The sequence below is a fragment of the Mustela nigripes genome, chromosome 16 (assembly GCF_022355385.1).
Source record: "Mustela nigripes isolate SB6536 chromosome 16, MUSNIG.SB6536, whole genome shotgun sequence".
Lineage (NCBI taxonomy): Eukaryota > Metazoa > Chordata > Mammalia > Carnivora > Mustelidae > Mustela > Mustela nigripes.
The window spans coordinates 42,081,185-42,106,983 of record NC_081572.1 but is presented as its reverse complement, the minus strand read 5'-3'; the positions used below and the strand labels follow the sequence as shown (position 1 = coordinate 42,106,983).

General features: G+C 46.6%; 1 protein-coding gene across 1 annotated transcript in view; it reads left to right on the top strand.

The window, feature by feature from the left end:
* The first annotated feature begins 2,997 nt into the window (after window positions 1-2,997).
* PHF12 (PHD finger protein 12) overlaps window positions 2,998-25,799 on the top strand; it is a 42,159-nt gene continuing 19,357 nt past the window's right edge. The window contains exons 1-3 of the mRNA XM_059380730.1: window positions 2,998-3,651; window positions 4,297-4,478; window positions 25,062-25,134. Of these exons, the coding sequence (XP_059236713.1) occupies window positions 3,586-3,651; window positions 4,297-4,478; window positions 25,062-25,134 (321 nt within the window). The 5' untranslated portion in view covers window positions 2,998-3,585. The remainder of the gene's footprint in view (window positions 3,652-4,296; window positions 4,479-25,061; window positions 25,135-25,799) is intronic.

Sequence of the window (25,799 nt, the reverse complement as noted above, 5' to 3'; positions counted from 1 at the left end):
ATCACTCCCACATTTCATCCAAAACAAGTTACATGCAGATACTTCAGGGACCACTGTCCCAACAAGGTCAATGCAACAGACGGCAGGTGAAGTAAGAGACCCCAGTGGCTGGCCCACAGGGGTGTGGAAGCCCAGGAACCCAACTGCTCACCTACTACCCCAATGCTTCCTTTCTTTCTCTTTGCTAGGTCCAGTACTACAGGCCAACACACTCCCAAACCCCTCCTCAATACCACTGTATTGTTGACAAGGCCCAGGAAGCCTAACACCTCTCTCCTTCCCCTTCGTCCCAGCTAGCAAGGGTTAGGAAATTGGAATAAAAATCAGAGTCTGAACTCCTAAAACGTGAGGCTCCAGTCCGTCCTGGCCTCTGGGAATATCCAGACTATCAGGAGGAGGGGCAACGCAGCTTAGGGTAGGGACCTGGCTCCTATTTTAGCAAAAGCCCTCTCCATGGGCTCCAGAAAGAAGTTGGCTGGAAAGGACCTGCTTAAGTTTGCCATGTTTGGTCACTTGCAGCCCCAATGCCCCTTCCCTATGTCTCCCAAGCACCTCCTGAGTTGAAAGTGTTAGCTCAGTTTTGGTCCCCAGCACGCACATCTGTGCTTAGAGGTGCACTATGCATGGCTGCTCTCCAGAGTAAGAGCAAGAGACAGGCATTGGAGTTATGGACACTCCGAGGCCAGAAAACAAAATCCCTGAAGGAAATAATGACAGCCACCAGCACGTTCTACTTCCACAGTCTTCCAGCAGAGAAGTCCCGGTCACTCATGGCTGGCCACCTTCTGGCTCTACCACAGGCCACCTTGCAGGCCTGAGAAACTCGTCCATGCAGAGTGCAGTCCCTAGACTAGCCACAAGAGGTCACTTCAGAAGACATCTGTATCCCACCTGCTAGCTCGCCTCAACCCCCCTTGAATAACCAGGACTGGAGCTCTCCAAGGTGGTACCAACTTCCAACCACTGGGCTGACCTCCCCCTCCAAGTTCTAAGAGGAAGGTGTGTAGAGTGATTAGTTCCCCCTGGCACTTGTCAACAGAGCCAAGTATTATTTCCCTGGTTAGCCCAACAGCTGTTCCTGTTCTCCACTGCAAATGATGATGTTGATCAAAGCAAAGCCTTTCTCATTGGGCATAGGCCAATGGACTATTTATCTGCCCCATAATGCTTTCAGGCTGACACAGCAGCACAGCTGGGTCCTGAGCAGTAAGGAGCCAGGGAAGGAGGGCACATATGCTCCCAACTTCTGAGGACCCATGGCATGAAACAAAACCTCAGACTAGAAGAGGTCTGGCCACTTTCATATAACTAGCTCAGCCCTACTCTCTCTGAAGTCCACCTCTCTGATCTATAACCACAAGGATTTCTTGTGTGCTGAGGCTGGTAGAGGGCAGAAAGCAGCTAATCAATCTCTCTCTCTCTCTCTCTCTCTCTCTCTCACACACACACACACACACACACACCCATGACCTTATCATTCTTCCTAAGCACCAAGAGGATCATCAGAAAAGTCAGAAAAACGGAAACCCAAGACCACACGCTGACATCCCCACCGTATCTAACTCATCCTCCTTACTATCCCAAAAGAAGCAGCAGCAACAACTCCTCACAGACAGTTAACCTGGTGTAGTGGAAAGTGTCCTGGCCTGGGAATCAAATCTATTTCATTCATAGGTCTGCCATAAATTCACTATGAGAACTAGGCGAATCACCGCTCCTCTCTATGCATCTGGAAATGAGATTAACAAAGATAGTATTTAATCCCTTTCCGGTTTTATTCTTCTGCAAATATTAAGTACACCCTAACGATCACAGGTGAGCAGGACACAACTACCTGGCAACAATGCCAACTAAACGCCTAGTGGCAAGCACAGTGATGTTATCCCCTTCTCCACTTCTTCGCCTACAGTCAGGCAAGATAAACCGATAAAAAGGGCAGGGGTGCGTGCCGTGGAGGAAGCCAGAATTCGAGGTGAGGCCTTCAGACTACAAATCCCAGCATACAGCACAGCAGCTCTCAAAAGCATCCCTTCCTGGCAGGCAAATCTCTCCTCCCCGAGTCCATCCCACCATACAGTGCATATACGGCATGCACACGGAACTACGGCTCCCACAACCCACCACATCCCTCGCGAATTCTTGCTCCCAGGGTGCAGTGCGCTCCCGTTCGGCCTTTGGACGTCTTGCGCATTGCAAACTGGGAGTTGAAGTCCGCTATAGACAGGTAGCTGGGCGTTGTCAGCGTTACTAACTCTTCGCTGTGGGCTTCCCCTGGAACAGTTCTCAGGGACAGTGATCAAGAGAGGGTAGTAATGGGCCTGCTAAACTCTCCACGATGTCTTCATTACGCAAGGCAGGGATGCTGAGGCTAAAATTAACTGTCAGGAGCGGGAGGGTAGTGTGTACAGCAGCCATCCAACCCGTCACCAAAAGAATAGTTTTCCGTCGCGGTGGCTTTTCTTTTCTCTTTACCAATATGGCGCCTAGTTCTGCCACACCTGATGCTGGGAACTAAACGATCCAGTACAATATCCCTATGAATACTGCTGTCACCGACAGCCTACCGGCTCCAGCCAACACCACACCTTGCTACTTCTTGTTCTTGCCTGAGGACTCCAAGGACATGGTAGCCTAGATCCCATTACCAAAATGGCGAAAGTAGAAGCATTCTTGTTAGGGCCTGCAGATGACAATACGCTTGCGCGGAAGGCGGCTGTGTTGTGGGGCGGGAGGGGAGCATTCTCAACACGCCTGCGCAGGAACAGAGTAGTCTTGGTCTATACACAAACACCAATGGATGAAGAGCCCCCATGTTCCTGCGGCTGCGCTATGACCCTTAGAAACTCTCCGAGGCGCCTGCGCGAGACCTCAGGTCCCGCCCTCTTATCTTAGTACGCTGGCGCAAGGCAGGAAGGCGGGGCTTCGGCCCTCCAGACGAATGCCAGCGCGGCTGCGCGCCGGGGGGTACCCGCTCACTGCGGCTGCGCGGGAGCCCGGCCGCCGGCTGTCACTGCGGTTGCGCGCGGCGAGCGGCGATCCCGGGGCGCCTGCGCGGGTGGCTTTGCGGGCGCTCGCGGTAAGTTTGCGCCAAGTGCGCGGCAGCCGGGACGCAGACGGCGGCGGCGGCGAGAGGCGGAGCCCGGGGACCACCCCCCATCACCCTCCCCGCAGTCACCTCACGTACCACAACCTCACCTAACCTCTCACCCCCCCTCCGATCCCCCCAACCCCGGGATGGCAGCGCCCGCCAGCCTTCCCGGCCGGACCAGCGGTCGCCAGCGCCGGCTTTAGCCTGTGGGACTAGGCCCCGCCGAGGCCTGACCCCGGGAGCCGGGACCCACCGTGCAGCCAGCCGCCGGGCCGAGGCTGAGGGGCCGCTCCCCCCTCACGGCCCGTGGGGAGGACGCTGCCGTCCCGGGGACTGGGGGCCGGGGGGTGGGGGGGAGCCAGGGCGAGGAAGTCGGGACCCGTGTTGGGAAAAAAGAAGAGGGGCCGGGGTCAGGAGCGCCCCCTCCTCCCGCTTCCCCCCTCCCCCCGGGGTTGGGGGGGCCGGAGCAGAGAGCGCCCAGCCCGGGAGGTGGATGAATGTGGGAGAAAATGGAGACCAAGACGATCGTGTACGACTTGGACACGTCGGGGGGGCTGATGGAGGTAAGAGTGGCCCTCCTCATCCCCTTCCCCCAGCGCCGGGAGGGAACCTCCGCCCTCCGCCCCACAAAGCCGGTCCTGAGCTCACAGCGCAAAAGGGCCAGAGGAAGGGGGGCTTCTTCCTCACCCAGACTCTCCCTCCCTTCTTTGCAATTCGAGGGGCTGAGCTCAGCCTCCGAGGACGTTTGCAGCAGTTTCACCTACCCGCCGCCCTGGATTCGCTCTCCCGAGGCACCAACCCACTCCATGTCGTTGCACCGGCGAGCCTCCCCACCCCCTTCTTGTCGGCCCCTTTGTGCTTCCCCCAGCACGTCCGGGTACCGGGTTTCAGGCCTCTTCAGAGCCTGGCTTTGGAGTCCCCCACTGTCCATACAAGGAAGTGGCGAGAAGGGAACCGCGCACCCTCTCCCCATCCCCCTACCCTGATCCTCCCCATTTGGAAGAAGCTGTTCTCGTTGTGCTGCAGGAAAGCTGTTAGGGTGGGCTCCCCCCGGTTCCGGGGGCTGAGAGGTTCTGGGAGCAGCTTGGATGGGAGGAAGAAGGACAAAAGGGAGGAGAAGGGTGGGTGACGGAGAAGCCTTGCCGGGGGGGCGACGGACCGCCCGGGAGCTCCGAGTGTGCACACACGCCGTTTGTATGTGTGTGCAGCAAATCCAAGCTCTGCTGGCTCCCCCCAAGACGGACGAGGCAGAAAAGCGGAGTCGGAAACCTGAAAAAGAGCCCCGGAGAAGCGGCAGGGCCACCAACCACGACAGCTGCGATAGCTGCAAAGAAGGTGGGGATCTTCTGTGCTGTGACCATTGCCCGGCCGCCTTCCACCTCCAGTGCTGGTAAGGTCTGGGGACCCCTTTGGAGCTCCTTGGCGGACCCTTCTCGGCACATTCCTTCACCCGGCCTACCCCTGGCTGCCGAAATAACGGGCGCTTGCAGCCGCTAGCTGACTTTCTGCAGCGGCTGGGGCGAGCGCCTCCCCACCCCCAGGTGTCTGCCGGGATCTGGCCGTTTGGGAGTGGGGGGAGGAGCAGCAGTGGGTCCGGACCCCGAGGTGGGGGTTGGGATGAGTGAGGAGAGCCCCATCTGGGATTGGAAGGCTCTGGGTAGCCGGGACAGAGCCGGCAGGGCACGGCCGGCGGTGGCGGGGGAGGAAGGGGAGGAGCTCCGGGCCCAGTGCCGCTCGCCTGCCCGCGCGCCCGCCGCCCTCGGGCTCCTGCCGGGCTGGGCTCTCTTGCGGGCGGGTGCGCGGAGCCCTCGGCCGCCGGAGTTGGCGGTGTCCAGACCCGGGGGGCCGGACACCCGGGCGATTGCGGCTGTGGAAGAAATCATGGAGGGTGTCTCTCGAGTCCGCCTCTTCTCCGCTTCTCTGTTTACAATATGGCGACCTGCCTTTAAATTATATTTTTATTCTCAGCGCCATTTTGGCTGCATATATGATTTGCAAACGTCTCCCGGGGAACGGTGGGGGTAGAGGCCTGGAGTCCTTTCTGCAGAAGCTCGTCGGGGACCCGGGCTAGGATCTCGCCGCTTTGGTCCCCTTTCTCTGGCTCCGCTTGCCCCTGTTGCCTCTCGGAGCTGCCTCACTCTCTCCCTCCCCTCCCCGCGCTGCCGCCTCTTAGGAAATCGGGCCGGGTTAGACAATTAAAATTGCCCTTGGGCGCCGATTTCACTTCTCTGCTCCGGATCGGCGAGCCCTTCGCGGCAAAATTCTTTGCTGCCGGGGTGGGATTGTGTGCGGTTAGCTCCGCGAGGGCATTTTTAAGGAGCAGAGAGCTGGAAAGCTGTGCGCTTCCCTCCGCCGCACCACCCCCCCCCCCAAGGGGAGAGGAGGGGAGAGACGGGAGGGAGAGAGAGAGAGGGAGGGAGGGAGGGACCTGGGTTGATCGCCTGCTGCGTGATCCTCCTCAGCCGCTCGGCCCAGAACAATCCGGCCAGGAAGAGTTTAAACTCCAGCTTCTGCCTGGAGAAACCATCTCCACAGAAATCCCACATCTGCTTAGGGAACTCAGATTGCGTCGTGTTGTGATGGTCTTGTTCTGTTGTTCAGCAACAGTTGACTGATGCAGGCGTTTGTGAGAGCGGGAAAGAGAGGGGTTTCTGTTTGTTCCCACCCGTTTTTGATGTTGCCTTTTTTTTTTTTTTAAGTCTACTGTTTAAAAAGAAAAAGTGAGGTTTTTCTTAAACTCTCTACACTGTTCCATTTCACATTCCGTCTCTTGGTTTGTGGACTAGTGCCTACTGTGTATTTGTACTAATTGCAGGTTTTGGAACACTTATTAGACAGATGACTGATACTGGGCAAATTAAGTCTGTGGTCAGAAGTTATGTAGGAAGCTCCCATTGCTATTCCCCAGATACTTTTGCCCAGGAGGGCACCCCATCTGGGCTTGTAATGTTGCAGGGACAAAAATGGTTATCCTGGAGGAAGCTTTGTTGCTGGCTTTAAATTTTTATTACCAGGTGACTAATACCAGCAGGAAGGGTCTGTGGTTTTTAGCTTTGCTTCCTGTAAGGTGTAATCCACCTGGAGAAAATACCTCTGGTCAAGTTTCCCCATGTTCTTGAGCAAAGAAGAGATTTGTACTTGGATATGTATGTTGTTTATCAGTTTTTTTCCCTCTTGCTTACATTTTTTATTGTGCTTGTTTGATGCATATGCTCGTACTGAATTGTAGGCTTCTTCATGTAAAGTGTGGGTGTTTCACCTCTAGGATGAAGCTAGGGTTAGCTAAAGGAGAAGGGTGATCTCCATATTGAGAATTTTATAAGCTCTTTATCTGTAGCCTCCTGTGTTTATTAGTAAAGCTGAGATTTTTTTTTAAGATTTTATTTATTTGACAGACAGAGATCACAAGTAGGCAGAGAGGCAGGCAGAGAGAGAGGGGAAGGGAAGCAGGCTCCCTGCCAAGCAGAGAGCCCAATGTGGGTCTCAATCCCAGGACCCCGGGATCATGACCTGAGTCACCGAGGCGCCCCAAAGCTGAGATTGTTTGTTAGAATTTTAGGTATGGAAAAAGTGTGCTGTTTTGCCTGAGTTTGGGCTTCAAATTCTAAAACCTAACCTCTGGATCTTCTAATTAGATGAGTGTGAGACTTGTCAAGTTGTAACAATTAACAGTTTCTGCTTCTGCTAGGAAAGAGGGAGGTGCTTGTAGCTGTTGGTGAGACTCAGACTTGCCCAGACTGTGCATTTCATTGAATACTTTTTTTTTTTTTTTTAAGACCATGAATGGGAACTGGTAATCAGAGATTTGAGAATCCTAGTAAGTGAGGCAGGGTTTATTTTACATCTCCAGTTCCCTCTTTGAAGATGCCAGTACTGAAGGTACCATTGACTTAGCAGAGTTGTTATATAAATTACAAAACATTCTGGAGACAAGAAAGACAAGAAGTCTTCTTTCAAGTGAGGCTTATCCCACTTTCCTGCCTCCTGTTCCACACTCGTTCCAGCCCAAGTGAACTACTTCATTAACCATCTCCACGAGAGTAGTCGGGTCCTGCCTTTGACATTCTTAGACCATTTTTATTCCTGAGTGTGCCGGCTTTAATTCATGCCATTACTGATTACTTGTGCCCTGTAGGAGTGCAGTTAGGTGTGGCTATATTTTCTCTTGTTTTCCTTTTCAGCTGGCTATGACTGGCTTACAGTTGACCCTTGAACAATGCTGGGGGCTTAGGGACACTGACCCCCATGCAGCCAAAAATCTACATAAGTTTTGATTTTTCAAACACTTAACTCCTTACAGGGCTGTTGACCAGAAAGAAGCCTTACCGGTACCATCAGCAGTCAGTTAACACATATTCTGCATGTTGTATGTATTGTACACTGTATTCTTACAACACAGTAGGCTAGAGAAAAGAAAATGTTATGGAAATCATAAAGAGAAAATGCACGTACGGTACCATACTCTTAAAAAGTCTCCATAGAAGAGGACCTGCAGTTCAAATGCATGTTTTCCAAGGGTCAGCTGTATTTAGACAAGCACAAAAATGATCATTTTCCTTACGTACAGAATGTACAAGAGTGAAGATGGAGGTTTTGCAAACCCAGTTGATCATAATTGTACTGCTATTGCGGGTCTTCATTCAAAATTCTCTGAGACAATCCTTTCTCTGTCTCCAGTGCGTCTTGCCAGCTTGCCTCACAGTGAACAAGATCTAACAAAATGTTCCAAAAGTGATTTAGGCAAACTTTACCTCCTGGGCTTAGTGACATAGTCATAACCACAGGGTATTTTTCTTAGATAAACTACTGTAGGAAATGACTGGTAAGATAAACTGTTAATTGTCTTGTCTTTTCTCAGGGGCCAGGGCTCTGTATGAGGAACTGTTCTCTCTTCCCAATTAGACTGGGAGCCCTATTTCTGGGTTCCCTGTCATGAGCCTTTAGGTGAGGGAATGAATTGTCCTGTGCTCAGTACCATGACCTCGCTGAAGAATTAAACTTAAGGAGGTGATCGATTAGTTTTTAAGTAACAGTGTGATCATTTTATCTGAGTTTAACTGGCTTATCAGTTATTCAGAGTGGTAGTGGGGGTTACCAAACCTGCCCCACGAACTGAAAGAGGTATTTTTTTTTTTTTTAAGTGTTTTCTGGTGAACCTGACCCCTATCATAATTGTCATGCCATTAGTTGAACTTTCTGAAAATACTGGTCTCCATGGAATGGTCCCTAAGAATTGGTTTTTAAAAAAAAGGAATAACTGGTGGAGCTCTATTTGCCGCTGACCATCTTTCTGTTTGAAATGGATTGAATTGTTCTCACTGATAAAGTGAGCACCATAGGCCATCAGTAATGAGGCTGAAAAAACTGGATGTTTTTCTCTGATTGTTTTCTCGTGGCATTTTGCTCCAAACGGACTGAGGGATCAAAATGGTCTGAGAAACGCATCTACCTCAGCAGACCTCAGCATGGTTGCTTCCCGTCAGACAGATTTCTGTAGCATTTGCCTCCGCATGTTATATTTGGAATTGTTGGCCGGCTTTCCTCTCTTCGGTGTTGGCAGTGAGATCCAAAATGAGGTTTTCGAAGAATGAGAGTAAAAAGGTCTCTGTGCACAGGCAAAACTAAGCTCAGCTTGGAGTTTTGCATATTTAATTTTCAGTGAGTCATAACAAGAAAGGTTTCACACATAGAGTAGAAAACTGTGTTGCAGAACATCTTTGCTATTTGAACTTTTCAGAAGGTGATTTTTTTTTTCTGATTTTGTTGCATTTAGCTCCTCATTAGAAAAGTAACAGGCTAGTGCTGAATTAAAATACATTTAATTTAATGTTATCTTACGAATCTGTTATTTCTGACATTTGAGGTAGTTGGAAACCTGGCACTAAAGAACTGGAGGGGTCGGCATCTGGACTTCCTCCTGTCACCCTGCCTCCTCCGTAGTAAAATGATTCAACAATAAACAAACCTAATTTGGTTTTATGTGTATTTTATCTCTTTATTTTTGCATTTGCTACATTGTGTTGGAATCTGGGTGTGTATTACTGTTTTTAAATCACTCCGAAAGGGAGGGTCCAGTAACATTGAGCTTTAGCTCAGTTTTATATACATGCTTTGTAAACTTAACGTGGGGCTTGGGCTCATTCTTGTGATCAGAGTGCTTTGTTTCAGTGATGAAAGTATAATCACTGTTTAAAAATGATAACATTTAGTATGAAATGTTTATTCAGAATTGGGTGTGATCTGGGGGCGCCTGGGTGGCTCAGTGGGTTAAGCCTCTGTCTTTGGCTCAGGTCATGATTTCAGGGTCCTGGATTGAGCCCTGTATCAGGCTCTCTGCACAGCAGGGAGCCTGATTCCCCCTCTCTCTCTGCCTGCCTCTCTGCCTGCCTGTGATCTCTCTCTGTCAAATAAATAAACTCTTTAAAAAAAATGGGTGTGATCTAGGATCTAGGTGGCTTTGGTTAAGAAAGGATGCAGGGGGCGCCTAGGTGGCTCAGTGGGTTAAGGCCTCTGTCTTTGGCTCAGGTCATGATCCCAGGGTCCTGGGATCAAGCCCCACATGGGGCTCTCTGCTCGGCAGGGAACATTCTTCCCTTTCTCTCTCTGCCTGCCTCTCTGCCTACTTGTGATCTCTGTCTGTCAAATAAATAAATAAAATCTTTTTAAAAAGAAAAGAAAAGAAGCATCAGGAATTTTTTTGAACTGTAGGAGGAGGTAGTGCTCCTCACAAGTAACAGTGTCTGTGTGACGTAAGGCAAGCATTTCATGGTACTATTGCGGGAAATTGGGGGGGGGGGGGGGTCTGTCCCGAGATTAATCGCCATACTCAGTGAGAGGTAGAATACAGTTGTAAACTCAGCAGTTTCCTGCTGCTTTCTAAGGCTCTCACAGTACTTTGTAGGTGGGCTATATTAAAATATTAGGACTGCTTATATTGTTTACATGTAAAATCATGTATAAGACATATTTAGGTAGCATCTTCACTTATAACTGGAGAAGGGATTCATGTTGATCTGTTTTAAATTCTTAAGTATGTATTCAAGAGATTTTTTCTTTTTTTTAAGATTATTTATTTATTTATTTATTTGACAGAGAGAGAGACACAGCCAGAGAGGGAACAAGCAGGGGGAGTGGGAGAGGAAGAAGCAGGCTTCCTGCTGAGCAGGGAGCCCTGGTGCAGAGCTCGATCCCAGGACCCTGGGATCATGACCTGAGCTGAAGTCAGACACTTAATGCCTGAGCCACCCAGGCTCCCCTCCAAGAGAATTTTTTAAGCCAAATCGTAAAATAGAAACAAATTATGTAATTTGAACTGAAAAAGGATCCAAATAGTCACTACTGCGTGTTACTGAATGAGACAATGGTTTTTATTAAGCTCTGAGTGAAAGGACAAGTGATAACTCAAAAGGGCTCAGTGAGTTTTCAAGGTTCACCCTTGTAGGGTTTATCTGTACTTCATCCCTTTTTGTGGCTGAATACTATTCCATGTATGGATATACCACATTTTGTCTATCCATTTATCAGTTAATAGACATTTGGGGTTTTTTTCTACTTTTTGTTATTGTGAATAAGGATGCTGTAACATTTGTGTGCAAATCTTGTGTGGACATCTGTTTTCATTTCTCTTGGTTGTATATCCCAGAAATGGAATTGCTGGGTCATAGGGTAACTCATGTTTAACCTTTTTTTTTTTTTTTAAGATTTTATTTATTTATTTGAAAGACAGAGATAGCAAGCCAGAGCATGAGGTGTGGGGGACCAGAGGGAGAGGGAGAAGCAGAGACTCCCTGCTGAGCAGACACTCACTCTTATTCAATCCCCAGTGCAGGGGCTCCATCCCAGGACCCCGGGATCATGACCCAAGCCAAAGGCAGATAGATGCTTAACCAACTGAGCCATCCAGGCGCCCCCATGTTTAACCTTTGAAGAACTGCCAAACTGTTTTCCAAAATGGCTGCACCATTTTGTATCCTCACCAATACATCAGGGTTCCAGTTTATCCACATCCTTTCCAACACTTGTTATTATCTGTCTTCTTGATAAAAGCTATCCTATGGGCAGGAAGTGCTATAGTTTTGATTTGCATTTCCCTAATGACTAATGATCCCAAACATCTTTTCACGTGCTTATTAACCATTTGTATATTTTCTTGGAGAAATGTTTGTTTTGATCCTTTGTCCAGTTTTTTTTTTTTTTTTTTTTAAGATTTTATTTATTTGACAGTGTGCAGACGCAGGGGGAATGGCAGGCAGGGAAAAGCAGGCTCCTGCTGTGGGGCATGATCCCACCAGGACCCTGGTTGGAATTGTGATGGTTATATTATTATGATAATGCAGCACTGGCTCCTGGAAATGCATTCCTATTTTAAGGTGCCAGAGTTTTAAGTCACCAGAGCAGGGGAAGGGGGTTTGCTTTCCCACTTCTACTGTGCTCTTACTTTGACTTAAAAGTCCCCAGGGAGGGGGCGCCTGGGTGGCTCCAGGGGTTAATAAGCCTTTGCCTTCCTCTGCCTTCAGTCAAGTCATGGGCTCAGGGTCCTGGGATCAAGCCCTGCATCAGGCTTTCTGCTCATCAGGGATCCTGCTTCCCCCTCTCCCTCCACCTGCCTCTCTGCCTACTTGTGATCTCTCTTTCTCTTTCTGGCAGATAAATAAATAAAATCTTTAAAAAAAAAAAAAAAAAGTCCCCGAGGAGTACAAACATGGCCAGCTGCATTGCCATTCAGTGAGTGACACTTATAAGAGCACCTCTGCATAATGCTAGCCTCCCAAGAGACTGGACAGGAGTACAGCTGTCCCCCTGCCAGTTTCCTGAAAGAGGAGGACATTGTATTCAGTGCAAGTCCTAGACCAAATTTCAGAAAGGCACTTTGGTATTGCGGATTTGTCACCATGCCCAGGACACATGCACAGGTCACTAGCTCACTGCTTTTCCCATGACTTGAGAACAGTTAAGAAGAATAAGAAGGTGACTCCTTTTTCTGCCTGCCATTTATAGGTGTCAAAGTCTTCATCCTTTTTAAGTCTAACATTATTTCTGAATCTAGGTCTCAGCAAATAAGAATAAAGATGAAGTGTTAGCACATTTGCATGGGAGGCAGAAGACCCTGAGGGTTACAGTAGACACCAATAAAAGGAAAAACCATTGCTTTTGACCCCTTGTCAAAAAAGAACTTATCTACTATGTAGACCTGTTATTGCATTCATAGTAAGCAAATTCCAAGTACACCTTACAGATTGATGACGTTTCGGGTAATATAGAACTTGACTCGCTCATTCAAAAAGCTACTTTCCCTTTTGCAACCATGTATTAAATGCACACTACACTACTCAAAAGCCAGGGGCTAACATGTATCCTCTGTTCACTGCTGTGCAATATGTAGTGGTATTACAAATGTGAGACGTGCTAAGACGTGCAAAGATAAGCACTTAGTTGGGGAACAGAACTGATGTCTTCTGCTACCAAGTGGATATACCTTTAACAGGAACACACGGTCACTATTCCTTTCCCCTTAATTAGATTTGTTTCCTGTATATTAATAGCGTTGGTGTTTAGTCTTTGCCCTTCCCTTGTTTTTCTGACAAACTATATAAGATATATCTCCCAGGAAATGTTTCCCAGTCTTGAAAAGTCAAAAGACAGGGAATGTAACAGTGGGGCGGGGACTCTAAGCTTGTACCTAGCGTCGGTGTTTCCCACTGATGTGGGCTCTGCATGAGGCTCTTTTTTGAAATAAGCTGGAGTGAGCAAGAGAGGATTCTTCACAGGGTTTGAATTTAACCATAGCCGGAAGACATCACTCTACCACCAGGCCAGGCAAGGGTGAGGGAATCTCTCAATTACTAGCAAGCTTGAGTTTCAGGGTGGAAGGAACCCTGTTTGCAGCAGCACGAACACATGGGCCGTCTTGTATCCAGCTGTGATCCTTAGATAGACGTTGAATAATATTTTTCTCCTGTCTGCAGTAGTGCAGAGAAGAGAGCAGAGAAACTAATGAAATGCATAGAACTCTTATGTGGTTGTAGGTAAGTCTCCTCATTATAAAACTGGGCAGTGAGCAGCTACTCTTATTCTTTACACCAGACCAGGTCTCCAGTGATGAGCTGGGTGCTTTTTAATTCCCACATTCATTGAACCAGCAGATAGAGTTCTACTGATTCTTGGTTCTAGTAAAGCTCTGGAGACATTAGAGGGAAATTCTACAGTGAACTTTTTCGGGTTTTCAATCATCAGTTATTAGAACGCATTATGAAAATTATACTTTGTTAATCTCATTAAATGTGTCTAAATCTATACCTTTTGGTAGTTCTTTCTATACATAGATTAGCTATATTCGGTTTTCCTTGATCTTGCTGGCCATTTTTTTTGAAAGAGCATCTTAAATGTAGGGAGAATTCTGTTAATGATTTTTGCCTTTGATAGACATTGTCTTGCTTTATCTTTTTTTTTTTTAATATTTTATTTATTTATTTGACAGAGAGATCACAAGTAGGCAGAGAGGCAGGCAGAGAGAGGGGAGGGGAAGCAGGCTCCCCACTGAGCAGAGAACCCTATGATTCAGGGCTTGATCCCAGGAGCCTGAGACCATGACCTGAGCTGAAGGCAGAGGCTTAACCCACTGAGCCATCCAGGTGCCCCTGTTTTACTCTTATCTTTTTTGTTTGTTTGTTTGTTTGTTAATCCTTTGGTTGTAGTCCTCATGGTTTTGCCTGGCTTAGATAACACTTAGCCATTCTAGCTTAACTTAATTATTAACACTAATTCATGAGACATCTTTGACTGCAGGCCTTAGTTTGTTGGAGCTGAAGTAAGCTGAAAGGTAAGAAAAGTATCTGCAGTTTATTTAAGTTAGTGGGAAAGAGCTTATGTTCAGGACTTGAATGCTTACTGCATATGAGCTTTCCTCAAAATCTTACCACTTGTGTGCATACTTTCAGGCCTTTGGGGTGATCATTCTTTGGTTAGGAATCATCTGAGAGAAAAGTGGGCCAAAGGGAAAAAAAACTATGGTGCTCTGTCTCTGAGAGGTCTGTTCACCTCCTAAATAGGTCACTGGGGGTGTAACTGGAAGGCTTCAGAAGCCCAAGTCAGCACTTAGCTGTGGCATCAAACCACGACAGCACAGTTTGACAGCATGCCCAGGAGATTACTTCAGTCATGTCAGGTGGGGAGTTTTGAGGTTTATGAGTAAAATGGGGCTTATGAGTAAAAAGAAAGAGGGAATAGGCCCTGTGCTGTTTTGGTGCAAATCATATCATTATTCTCTATCTTTCCTTTTAAGAAGACCTTTTCAGAGGAGGGTAAATGAAGCAGAAATCCTCCTTAGGGAAAAGCAGCTGGGTCTTAAGTAGAAACCTGCTCTCTCTGTATTTAGTTGAATTTCAAATAAAGATTTTTTTTTTTAACTTAAAATTTTTTAAAAAAAATTGTTAGTTTTTTCTTTTTCTTTCTTTTTTTTTCTTTTTCTTTTCTTTTTTTTTTTTTTTTTTTTTTAAGATTTTATTCATTTATTTGTCAGAGAGAGCACAAAGCGGGGTAAGAGGGAGAAGCAGACTTCCACTGAGCAGGGAGCCCAACATGGGGCTCCATACCTGGACTCCAGGATCATGATCTGAGCCAAAGGCAGCCGCTTAACCAACTGAGCCACGCAGTTACCCCAAGACATTGTTAGTGTTTTTAGTTTTCCCAGCCTTTATACAATTTTAGATCTAGTATCTATAAGATAGAAACTGATCGAGATCGCCTGAGCTGCGTACGCCAAAAAAAATATATGTATATATGTGTGTGTGTGTCCTGCCTTTTTCCTTGATTTGACCATGGAACAGTACCCAGTTTTCCATACCTCTGAGACTCCTCTGGAATACACAATTACAGTTGTTGATTCTTCCTTCCAAGGAAGAACATTCCCTGGGAACATCAGAAAGTGTCTGCTGAGGCCAGAATGGTGACTCTTCCAAAACACTTAGGCTCCAAAATCTTATCAGGAGGGAGGTGAATAAATGAAACCCATTTTCTTTCTTTCTTTTTTTTTTTTTTTTAAAGATTTTATTTATTTTTATTTGAGAGAGAGAGTGAGAGAGCGCATGAAAGGGGAGAAGGTCAGAGGGAAAAGCAGACTCCCCATAGAGCCTGAGCCCGATGCAGGACTTGACCCCGGGACTCCAGGGTCATGGCCTCAGCCGAAGGCAGCCACCTCTCCATCGTGGAGAAGCCAAGATTGCCAGAATAGCCAAACTAATGATAGATAAGGCCCTGTGGCACCCAGTCTCCGCTTGTTGAGAAGTTAGCAGGGGCAACACCTAGTGTAACTGTTGGTACTCTACCCTCCCACCCTCCTTTTGCTGCCCTGACTCATAACCCTGTTCTCCAGGTGTCCTTCACTGGGAGGATGCCACCACAGCCCAGCTCTGCATAGAAGGCAGTGAAATTTGGGGGCCCAGTCCGCTAATTTGAAAGGATCGTACGCCTGTGGAAGTGACGCAGCTAGCAAAGTTTCTCAATGGGGCACTTGTAATGGCCTGGCACTTCATTGGTCTCCTTGTTAACACTGCTCCTGAGGCTCTGCATGAAAAAGCCAGCGGTCCTTGCACTTTTTATGTACTTTGTGACATTAGCTGTATTTGAGTCAGTAGCTGGGATGGAGGAGGGTAAGGAATTAAGGATCAGGGACCCCAGGACCTTTCTGCTCTTGTTTCTTGTATCTTCCAGTGTGGCCGTCTTCCTAGCCTTTGAAAGGTAGGCTGTACTTGAAAATAAAAACTGATGCCCATGCAAGTGTCCAGGGGAAGCTGGCTATTTATGCTGACACTTAAATTTCATTAGGTTTTGTTTCAAGCCATTAAATTGGGGTACATTAATACAGCTTTTATGCTTTAAAAGATAATTTTTAAATTAGATCTTACTCAGCATCTCTTTTCTAGAACTGGTTTCAGTTCTAGAAGCTGGTTTCGGTTTATAAAAGGCTTGTTTTCTGTGCTCATAGGTTCTTTGTAGATAAGATAGCTACCAGGAGGCAGAGATGTGATGGTGGTCCTATCAGTGGTTACCTTCCCTCCCATTTTGGCTAGTACCAACGCAGATCCTCAGCTGGCCAAGGGCAGCGGGGCTGGTTTGAGGGAGAGCAGGCCTGTTCTGAGCATGTATTGTCTTTTGCAGTCACTCTTACACAATGCCGTTAGATATGATTGCAGGATTTTTATCTGGTAGTGGACCTCAGATGGATGACGAGACCCATGAACTGTGAAATTAAAAATCAAAACTGCTCGGTGCTATTGTTTGCTGGCTGAATACCCCACCACCACCCAAAAAAGGGAGGAGACATCCAGATGCGGGGAGGGGTCAATGAAATCTTTCTTAGTCTGATATTTTAACTGAGACTACCATATATGGCTAGAGAGCTTCTGATTCTTGGAGAATGATGGGTTCTGACAGGAGGGACCCTAGCAGTTCACGCGACTGACCTCTTTTAGAAGTGAACCCGAGTGGAATGCTGTATGTATATTGTGTACAGATACACTGTCTGCATAGTGTTCCTGTTCAGTCTTCATATTAAATAGAATATTTTGTCAGTCTAGGAAGAGACAATAAAATGTCTTCTTTCTTAAATAGTTTTCATCTGTTTTGCTTCCTTTTGTCCTAAGACACACACCAAAGCTTTTAATTTGGTTAAGTGATATTTCCATGTCTCCCCAGCTGCCTTTGGCTCAAGTTTTAAAAATGTCAGTGTCACTTAGCTGGATAGACATTTGCAGGCCATACATCAGTAAACTAACATATTTTTAAAAAATAAGTCCAGAGCCTAACACCATTTTGTTCCCCACCATTTTTATCTGCATGTTGTAATGGAAAAAAAAAAAAAAAACAGGTCTCTGAAATCAAAGGCAGTCTTTCTGCTTCCCTGTCTCCTTCTCTCCCTTCACCTCTCCCCTCCTCCCTTTGTTCTCTCATTCCCCTCCCCCTGCTCCCTTCCAGTTCCATATTGAAAAACTGCTTGCGCTGGATGGATAATTAACGCAGAGCTATGGAGCAACAGGTCCCACTGGTGGCAACTAAATCTGAAGTAAATGTTAATGTGGTGCAGGCTCACGTGTGTATTAATAGGTGAGGGAGATGAGTGAGGTGAGACTCAGATCAGCCACTCTGGTGTATGACTTGAAATAGATCCTCTTAATTAGAGAGCCAAGAACCATGACAACTAACACCTTCCACCGGCAGTGGTGGGCTGCCGCCTCATTAGTGAATGAAAGAGGCATTCTAAATTAAAACCGGACTTCATCCTTTGGCTGTGAGTTGGGATCATCTGGCTCTGGGCTTTGAATCTTTGACACGGAGGGGGCTATCAGCACAGGCACAGTGAGCCAAGGGTGTGTGTGTGTGTGTGTGTGTGTGCATGTGCGTGTGTGTTTGGTTTTCTCTTCCATAACTCCAGAAATATACCAACCTAGGCAGCGTCATCAGCTATAGAGTCAGGTCATTTGGATTTGTTTGTGGGAGTCTGGATGCTGGAGTCCTGCCACAGAGGCTGGCTTTAGGAGTTTTAGTTTTTGAAAAATAAATGCAGGGGCACCTGGGTGGCTGAGTCAGTTAAGTCAGTCCCCATTCTCCCAAAGAGAATTAAAAAGAAAAAAAATCGTTGGGATGCCTGGCTGGCTCAGTCAAAACAACATGCGACTCTTGACCTCAGGATTGTGAGTTCCAGCCCCTTGTTGGATATAGAGATTACTTAAAATCTCCAGGAGCACTTGGGTGGCTCAGTCAGTTAAGTGACCCACTCTTGATTTCGGCTCAGTTTGTGATCTCAGGGTTGTGAGATGAACCCCCACATTAAGCTCTGCGCTCAGCACAGAGTCTGCTTGAGATTCTGTCCCTCCCTCCGACTCCCCACTCCTGCATACATTCCCTCTCTCTCTAAAATAAATAAATCTTTCTTAGAAAAATTAATGCTTTGACTAGCTTTCTAATTGGTTTGTGTACAGGTATTACTGTCATCAGTTTATAGGCCCTGACAGGCCTCACAGAGAGCCACACCAGGCTTTGAGATGCATATCTTTCAGATGTACAGTCTTTGAGGAATTAGAGCTCTATTGTTACGAACTGTTTTATAGCTGACAGAATGTCTTTGAGATCAGGTGGTGGTCAAACAGCAAGTTAGAAAGCTGTGAATAGCCACTTTCTGGCCAGGAATTGCAGGCCAGGGCCTTTTTTTTTTTTTTTTTTTTTTTTGAGTTTTTTTTTTTTTAGGGGGGGAATCAAGCGGGGAGAAAGGGGGGGGGGGGGGGGGGGGAGCAGGCTTCCCACTGAGCAGAGAGCCTGATGCGGGGCTCAATCCCAGGACCCCAAGATCATGACCTGAGCCGAAGGCAGAGGCCTAACTGAGCCCCCCAGGCTGGGGCTTTTTTAACAAATGATCTGAGAGGAAGCATTTATAGCAGTGAAGGCAGATGGATATCTGCAGAAGCTCTGCCCTCACAGGGTACTCTCTAAAGAGCTACATTTCCCAAGACAAGCCAGCTCACAGACTTTCCAGGACTCCCCTTCCTTTCTAGGACTTGGACTGTTCTCAGAAGGAATGCTAAAGTCTTAACGTACTTTTGGGTTCTAGATGAACAGCTGAGTCCTCTGTAGGTCTTTAGGGTAGGTTCAGTTCATAGTTGATTGTATGTGGTCTCGTGGTCAGCTCTCCTTTTCAAGTTGTTCTAGGCTATGATCCCTGAGAACAAAGACTTTGAAATCTCACCACTTAGCACATTGCCTAGTGTGAAATAATTAATTGTTCATTAAATGCTTGAATGACTTTGATCTTCTCTCCCCAAAGGCTGTTTCTTGGTGGGATAGATCATAACTTGTCTGCTTTGTCTCTTTCCTCCAGTGTGGTGCCTCTGGCATGGCACTGGTTAGTTAGTTTAGTTAGTAAGCAGTGGGAATGCAATAAATATTGACTGATGGAGAAGGAAGTGCTCAACCTTGAGATTGAGAACGCTACCTTGATGGATAGTCCACTGTGTCCCCCAGAAATAAGAGAACTACCAAAGTTTTGTTTTGTTTTGTTTTGTTTTGAGGAATTAGAGCTCTATTGTTACGAACTGTTTTATAGCTGACAGAATGAGGACTCAAGATTTGAAAGAGCCAGGAAACTGATTTGGGTTGTAATTCTGCAACTTCACTGGTTCTGTGGCGTTAGATAAGTCCTGTTCATCACCTGCATGATGGGAGTAAGAATTCTCACAGTGAGCTGGTGAAGATCAAATAAGACCATCTGTGAAAACACTTGTGAACTGTAGTACACTATGTAGATGTAAGATGAGATAATCGTTCTGCTATTTCTAGGCTTTAGTGATTAGGAAGCATATTGATGTCTTTACAAGCAGCACTGGCATATTTTAGCGTCCTCATGGTTTTCACTGCTGAGCAGCGGAAACTCTGATAGAGCATTTCCAACATTACCTGACTTCTTAACTTTTAATGATTTCCTTTTATAGAGAATGGCCCTTAGCACCTTGTCTTCACTGATACATAAGGATAAGAGGATGCTGAGACAAAGCCTTGTTTTTCTTGACAAACATATCATGGTTTAAAGACTCGCATGTGTATAATTGTTTCAGGGTTGCACACAAGGGAGTATCATTCTTACGGGGGAAAGAGCTTTGAGATGGGAAAGTCTTCAGGATGTGGATGAGGGCCCTGAGGTTACAGAATCTCCTTTCTCCCTAGAATCCTTTCCTTATTGGCAGTATTTCTGACATAGAGCAAAACTAGTCTTTTGCAAAGCAGCCTCTTTACAAAATAGTTCCTGAGCTGATTACTCCAACAGTCTTTCTTTCCTGGATCCATTTCATGAATCCTTTTGCTCTAGATAATTGAGTTGAAAAACTGCCTGCTTGGGGCGCCTCAGTGACTCAGATGGTTAACCATCTGCCTTCGGCTCAGGTCATGATCCCAGGACCCTGGGATCAAGCCCCATGTCCGGCTCCATGCTCAGAGGGAAGCCTGCTTCTCCCTCTCCCACTCCCCCTGCTTGTGTTCCCTCTCTTGCTGTCATATAAATTGGAAAAGGGGGGGGGGGACTGCCTACTAAATATCTTGAAAGGAATTGCTAGGGGCAAAGAGGAAACACCGAGAAAACTTTATGATGGGCAGTTTCTGTATTCCTGCTGTACCTGCGCTAAGCATTGTCTAGAAACACAGACTTTCCTTCCCTGTCCATTCTATCTTACAGTTACTGCCTTCTCAAAATACTGCATTTTCACGTTTATTTCAAGATGTACATTCTTTCTCTGAGAAAGCAGCAACATCTCAACAAGGCCTCACTCTTTTAAATGTTCTATGTTCATCCTGGAGACAGTACTCTGACTTTCTTGTGCTATTCCCTAAACTCACAGCCCTCGGGCACCTGGGTGGCTCAGTGGGTTAAGCCTCTGCCTTCAGCTCAGGTCATGATCCTGGGGTCCTGGGATCAAGCCCCCGTATCGGGCTCTCTGCTCAGCAGGGAGTCTGCTTCCTCCCTCTCTCTCTGCCTGACTCTCTGCCTGCTTATGATCTCTGTCTGTCAAATAAATAAATAAAATCTTAAAAAACAAAACAAAACCAAACTCACAGCCCTCATCATGCACTTTAGGGCAGACAAGAAGAGCCTGTAGCCGTGATCTAGAATTCTGAGAAATGAGTGTTCTTAAACTTGGTTTCCCTGAAAGTGATCCTTTAGAAACCAATCAGGAGCTACTTTTAAAAAACCTCTTGGGCGCCTGGGTGGCTCAGTGGGTTAGGCCACTGCCTTCGGCTCGGGTCATGATCTCAGGGTCCTGGGATCGAGTCCCGCATCGGGCTCTCTGCTCAGCAGAGAGCCTGCTTCCCTCTCTCTCTCTCTGGCTGCCTCTCCGTCTACTTGTGATTTCTCTCTGTCAGATTAATAAATAAAATCTTTAAAAAAAAAAAAAAAAATATTAAAAAACCTCTTAAGGGGCGCCTGGGTGGTTCAGTGGGTTAAGCCTCTGCCTTTGCCTTGGGTCATGGTCTCAGGGTCCTGGGATCAAGCCCCACGTCAGGCTCTCTGCTCTGCCTCCCCTCTCTCTGTGCCTGCCTCTCTGCCTACTTGTGATCTCTATCTCTCTGTCAAATAAATAAAAAAAATCTTAAAAAAAAAAAGTCTTAAAATTTTTAAGCATTTGACCCACGTGTTTAGAAAAAGAAATGAGAAATCAAATTGTTTAAAGAAGATATAAATGAGTCAGGTGGGGTGGTTCAGTGAGTCTCAGGTTTGCAAGTGTGGACTTTGACTCTGATGTCTTACTGTTTTGTGACTTAGAAAACAAATTATTTCATATGTGATTTAACCACCAAAACAAGGGTCCTCCCAATTGCATTGCCTTGCCTCATGACTTTGGAGGGTTACATTCACTTCCTAGAAGCTCATTCTTTTCGTGTCCCTCAGTTCTTTCAAGCTTTATTGAGCACCTAGTATGTGCCAGGCATCTTGCAGAGTGTGGAGGTACAAAGATAAATAAGCCATAAAGAAAGGGATTTTGGTACAGTGTGGCACAGAACTGCTATAGGGAATCAGGGGTTGCCAGAGAAGGCTTCCTGGAGGCACTACCTGACTTGAGCCCCAAAACATAAAGAGTCCACTGGGTGAAGACATGAGGGAAGGCCCAGCTTTTGTAATTACAGGGAGCAGCTCCAGAATGAATAGACATGCAGTGTGGAGGAAGGGTATGGACTGTGTGGGGAGCCGCCAGGTTAATGAAGCTGGAGAAAGATGGAGAATTCTGGCCACAGGAGTCTTAACCTATAATACTAATACTGATAAAGCTTAAACTTTATCCTGTAATAAAGGATAGGGTAGGGTAGGGGTGATACTGAAGAACTTTTTAATTAGGAGGGTGATATGGTCAGAATTGTGCTTTAAATAACTAATTCTGCCAGCAGGGGTTGGGGCTAGATTGAGGGAAGTGTGAAGGGTGGCCAGGAGGCCATTTACATCTTGGTAAAAGATCGAAGCTCAAACCACCTTGCCTTGCCCACCTCTGCTTTACATGTTTGGTGGATAGTGTCTTGGTACAAAGCCAAGCGGGCAGATGAAAAGAAAGGATGAAAAACTGAATCAGAAGTGACAGCCTTTTCAGGGTTAATTTTAATATGACAGCTGCTGAAGCATAGCAGTCTGTAGGCCTTTGCAGATTACATGCAGGCATCTCATTAGTTTGGATGTGGCCTATGTAAAAATCCATTGGAGAGAAGTGGGAAAGACTTTACAGGTGACATTCATCTGTGGTCCTCTGGGATTTGAAGACCTGTCACAGTAGACCAGTGTGCTCCAGTTTTCTGCCTCCTAGTAAGGATCTCCTGAGATTCCACCAAGGAAAAAGGGAGAAAAGGAAGCAAGGACCTGTGAAGGCCTGGTAGAATACCTAGGGCTGCAGGGAAGCATGGCAAAGCAGGAGCGAGAAATGTTTGCCAAGTCAAGTGCTCTCCTAGCTAGAAACAGACCAATGTAATATTAAGCCCTGGGACTTCAGGAAGAGTCCTTATGTTATTCAGCCCTCAATTTTTTTTTTTTAGTATTTCTCGGGAGGGGGGTTCTTTTTTATAAGATTTTACTTATTAGAGAGAGAGAGAGAAAACATGAGTGGGAGCAGGGGCAGAGGGAAAGGGAGAGAATCTCAAGCCGACTTCCTGCTAAAGCAGAGCCTAACTTGGGCCCCGGAATCCCAGGGCCCCAGGATCATGACCTGAGTTGGAGGCAGATGTGTCATCGACTGAGCCACCCAGGTGCCCCTTTCTTATCCTTTTTTTTTTTTTTTTTTTTAAGATTTTATTTATTTACTAGGGCGCCTGGGTGGCTCAGTGGGTTGAGCCTCTGCTTTCGGCTCAGGTCATGATCTCAGGGTCCTGAGATTGAGCCCTATATTGGGCTCTCTGCTTAGCAGGGAGCCTGCTTCTGCCTGCCTCTCTGCCTACTTGTGATATCTCTCTCTCTCTGTCAAGTAAATAAATAAAAATCTTTAAAAAAAATTTTTTTTAAATTTATTTACTTGTCAAAGAGAGACAGAGCACAAGCAAGGGGAAGGGCAGGCAGAGGGAGAAGCAGGCTCCCCACCCAGCAAGGAACCCCATGGGGATTCAGTCTCAGGATGCTGGGAACATGACCTGAGCCGAAGGCAGACATCCAGCTGACTGAGCTGCCCAGGTGTCCCTCAGAATTTGCATTTCTCATAAGCTCCCAGATGATACTGATTTTTCCTTCTGATCTAGGTACCACACTTCGAGAACCACTACTGTATAGACATTAGAAATGTGACCCTCCCAAGGATTTAATAAAGTCTCATTATATGGTTCTTGGTGTTACCTTAATGGAAATCAGCGGAGGATCAGTAAGGCCTGCCCTACACAGCTCTGATTCTGACTCAGTATTGACTTGAGTGACTACTCTGTGTACAACCTCTGTATTATAATATAAACCTACAGAGAGGGAAGAGATCCAGTCTTTGTGTTGGGCCCTCTAATGAAAGAAATAAGAGGGGCATCTGGCCAGCTCAGTTGGTAGAGCGTGCAGCTCTTGATCTCAGGGTTGTGACTTCAAGCCCAGCATTGGGCATAGAGCTTATAATGAATGAATGAATGATAGTTCAAGCCCCACATTGGGCATAGAGCTTACAATAAGTAATAAATAAGAAAAGAGAGAACTAGGGTTCCTGTCTGGCTCAGTCAGAAGAGCATATGACTCTTGATCTTGGAGTCGTGAGTTTGAGCCCCATGTTGGTTGTAGAGATTACTTGAAAAGAAAAGAAAAAACCTGTCACACAAGGGAAAACAGGAGAAATACAAAGAGAAAGCGGTGGGGGTAGAGAAAGTACAAAAAGAGAACTAAACCATGTAGCTCAGAGGTCCGGGATGTCTGAGTAACCCAGGAAGAGCATATGGAGGAGCTGTACTCGGTTTTCTGTTGCTGCGTAAAAAGCTATCCAACACTCAGTGGCTTGAAACAGACGCTAGTTATTATCTCTCTTAAGCCTGCAGGTTAACTGAGCTCAGCTGGGTGGTTTTTCTGCTCAGTGTGCTGTTGTCTGGGACCGCAGTCCTTTAGAGGCTCGTCTAAGCTGGCATGGTCCAAGAGGACTTAGTCACACAGCAGTAGTTCATGCTGGCTTTTGGCTTGGCATCCAGAGGAAGCTGTTAATTGGAGTGCCTTAAGTCTCCACAGTGTGGCCTCTCAGCGTGACAGCAGGGCTCTGAGATGGAACATTCCAAACATGTAAAAATGGAATCTGCAGGTCTCCTAACACCCAGCCTCAGAAGTTACAACATGGTTACCTCCGGGGCATTCTATTAGTCAAAACAAGTCACAAGACAAGCCTCATTCAAGAGGAAGGAAATGGCCTACCTCTGGATAGTAGGAGTAGCAAAGAATTTGCAGCCATCTTTAATCTACCATATGCTGATTGAGGCAAGTTTTACAGGATTAATAGGGTTTTAACAGGCACAGCTTTCTAGGAGAAAAAGTAGTGTAGAGAAAGAGATATCTGCAAGTCTTTGGTTTGACAGGAGGGGGTGGGTGGGGGGGGTCCTGGGAAGGGGTGATGGGTCTGTGCTACACAGGGCTCCGAATAGCAGGTGGAAGAGCTTAGCCTTACACTGACAGACTTTGAGGAGTGTGGAGGACCTAGCAATGATTTTATCAGCATGGTACAGTTTGGGAAATGATTCTTAAGGCTCCAAACTAGCTCTTTGTGTCTTTTCCTGTAAGCCTAGTGTTCATAGCTATGGATTTCTTCTCTTTCTGAGATGTGGGAGGGGGTCCTCACTCTTGAGGTTATTACAAATAATGCTAGGTAACCATTTTGAAGGAAGAGAGCACCCTAGCAGTGCTTGCAGGACTGGCCAGAATAGGGGACTTTCGTCTTTGTGCCAGACCCAGCCAGGCTTTTTCATGCTGCATCAAAGGTTAGTAATTAGTCTTGCCATTGTCTTTTCCCTACAGTAACCCTCCACTGAGTGAAGAGATGTTGCCTCCTGGGGAGTGGATGTGTCACCGGTGCACTGTTCGCCGAAAGGTAATAATGCTGCTTCCTGCAGGCTTTGCTCAGAATGCCAGATCTAGAGCACTGATATTCTAGAGCTAAGATGGCCTGGCCCTGAAGGCATTTTCGTCCCTTCTTCTTGTCTTTTCCAGCCCTGGAATCACCCTCATTCTCCCCATGGTGACTCTATGGAATCCAGTAGGGCCTAAAATCCAAACATGAGCTGCTGAAATGGGCAGAAGAGGTGTGTTAATTTACTGAGCCCTGTTCATTCACTAGTGACAGGAGTAGGCTGATAAGTGGCTTGAATGTGGCAGCTATATCCATGACTGAAAGTGGCTAAAGAAAAACAAGCTTTTCTAGCTTGGTGGAAAAAGGATTTCCCTTACCCCAAGGCAAATAAGTCACTGATATCCAGAGGCTTGGCTAGGTGTATGAGGGACCGAAGACTTTGAACCCATCTGCACCCCAGGTTGCCTAATCCCTCTTTAGCTCCCCTTCCCTTGTCTTTGATAATTCAGCACTGGCTTGGAGAACGTGATCTTCTGTTTTGAGACCTTTTATGGCTTGCAAAAGCTAAATTCCTCTTTCTCAAAAAAGGAAGTAGGTGTGTTTCCATCCAGATTATGAGAGACCCAATCCTCAAATTATAGACTGTGGATTAGAATCTGTCTATGAATCGTAAACTATCTCCTTCC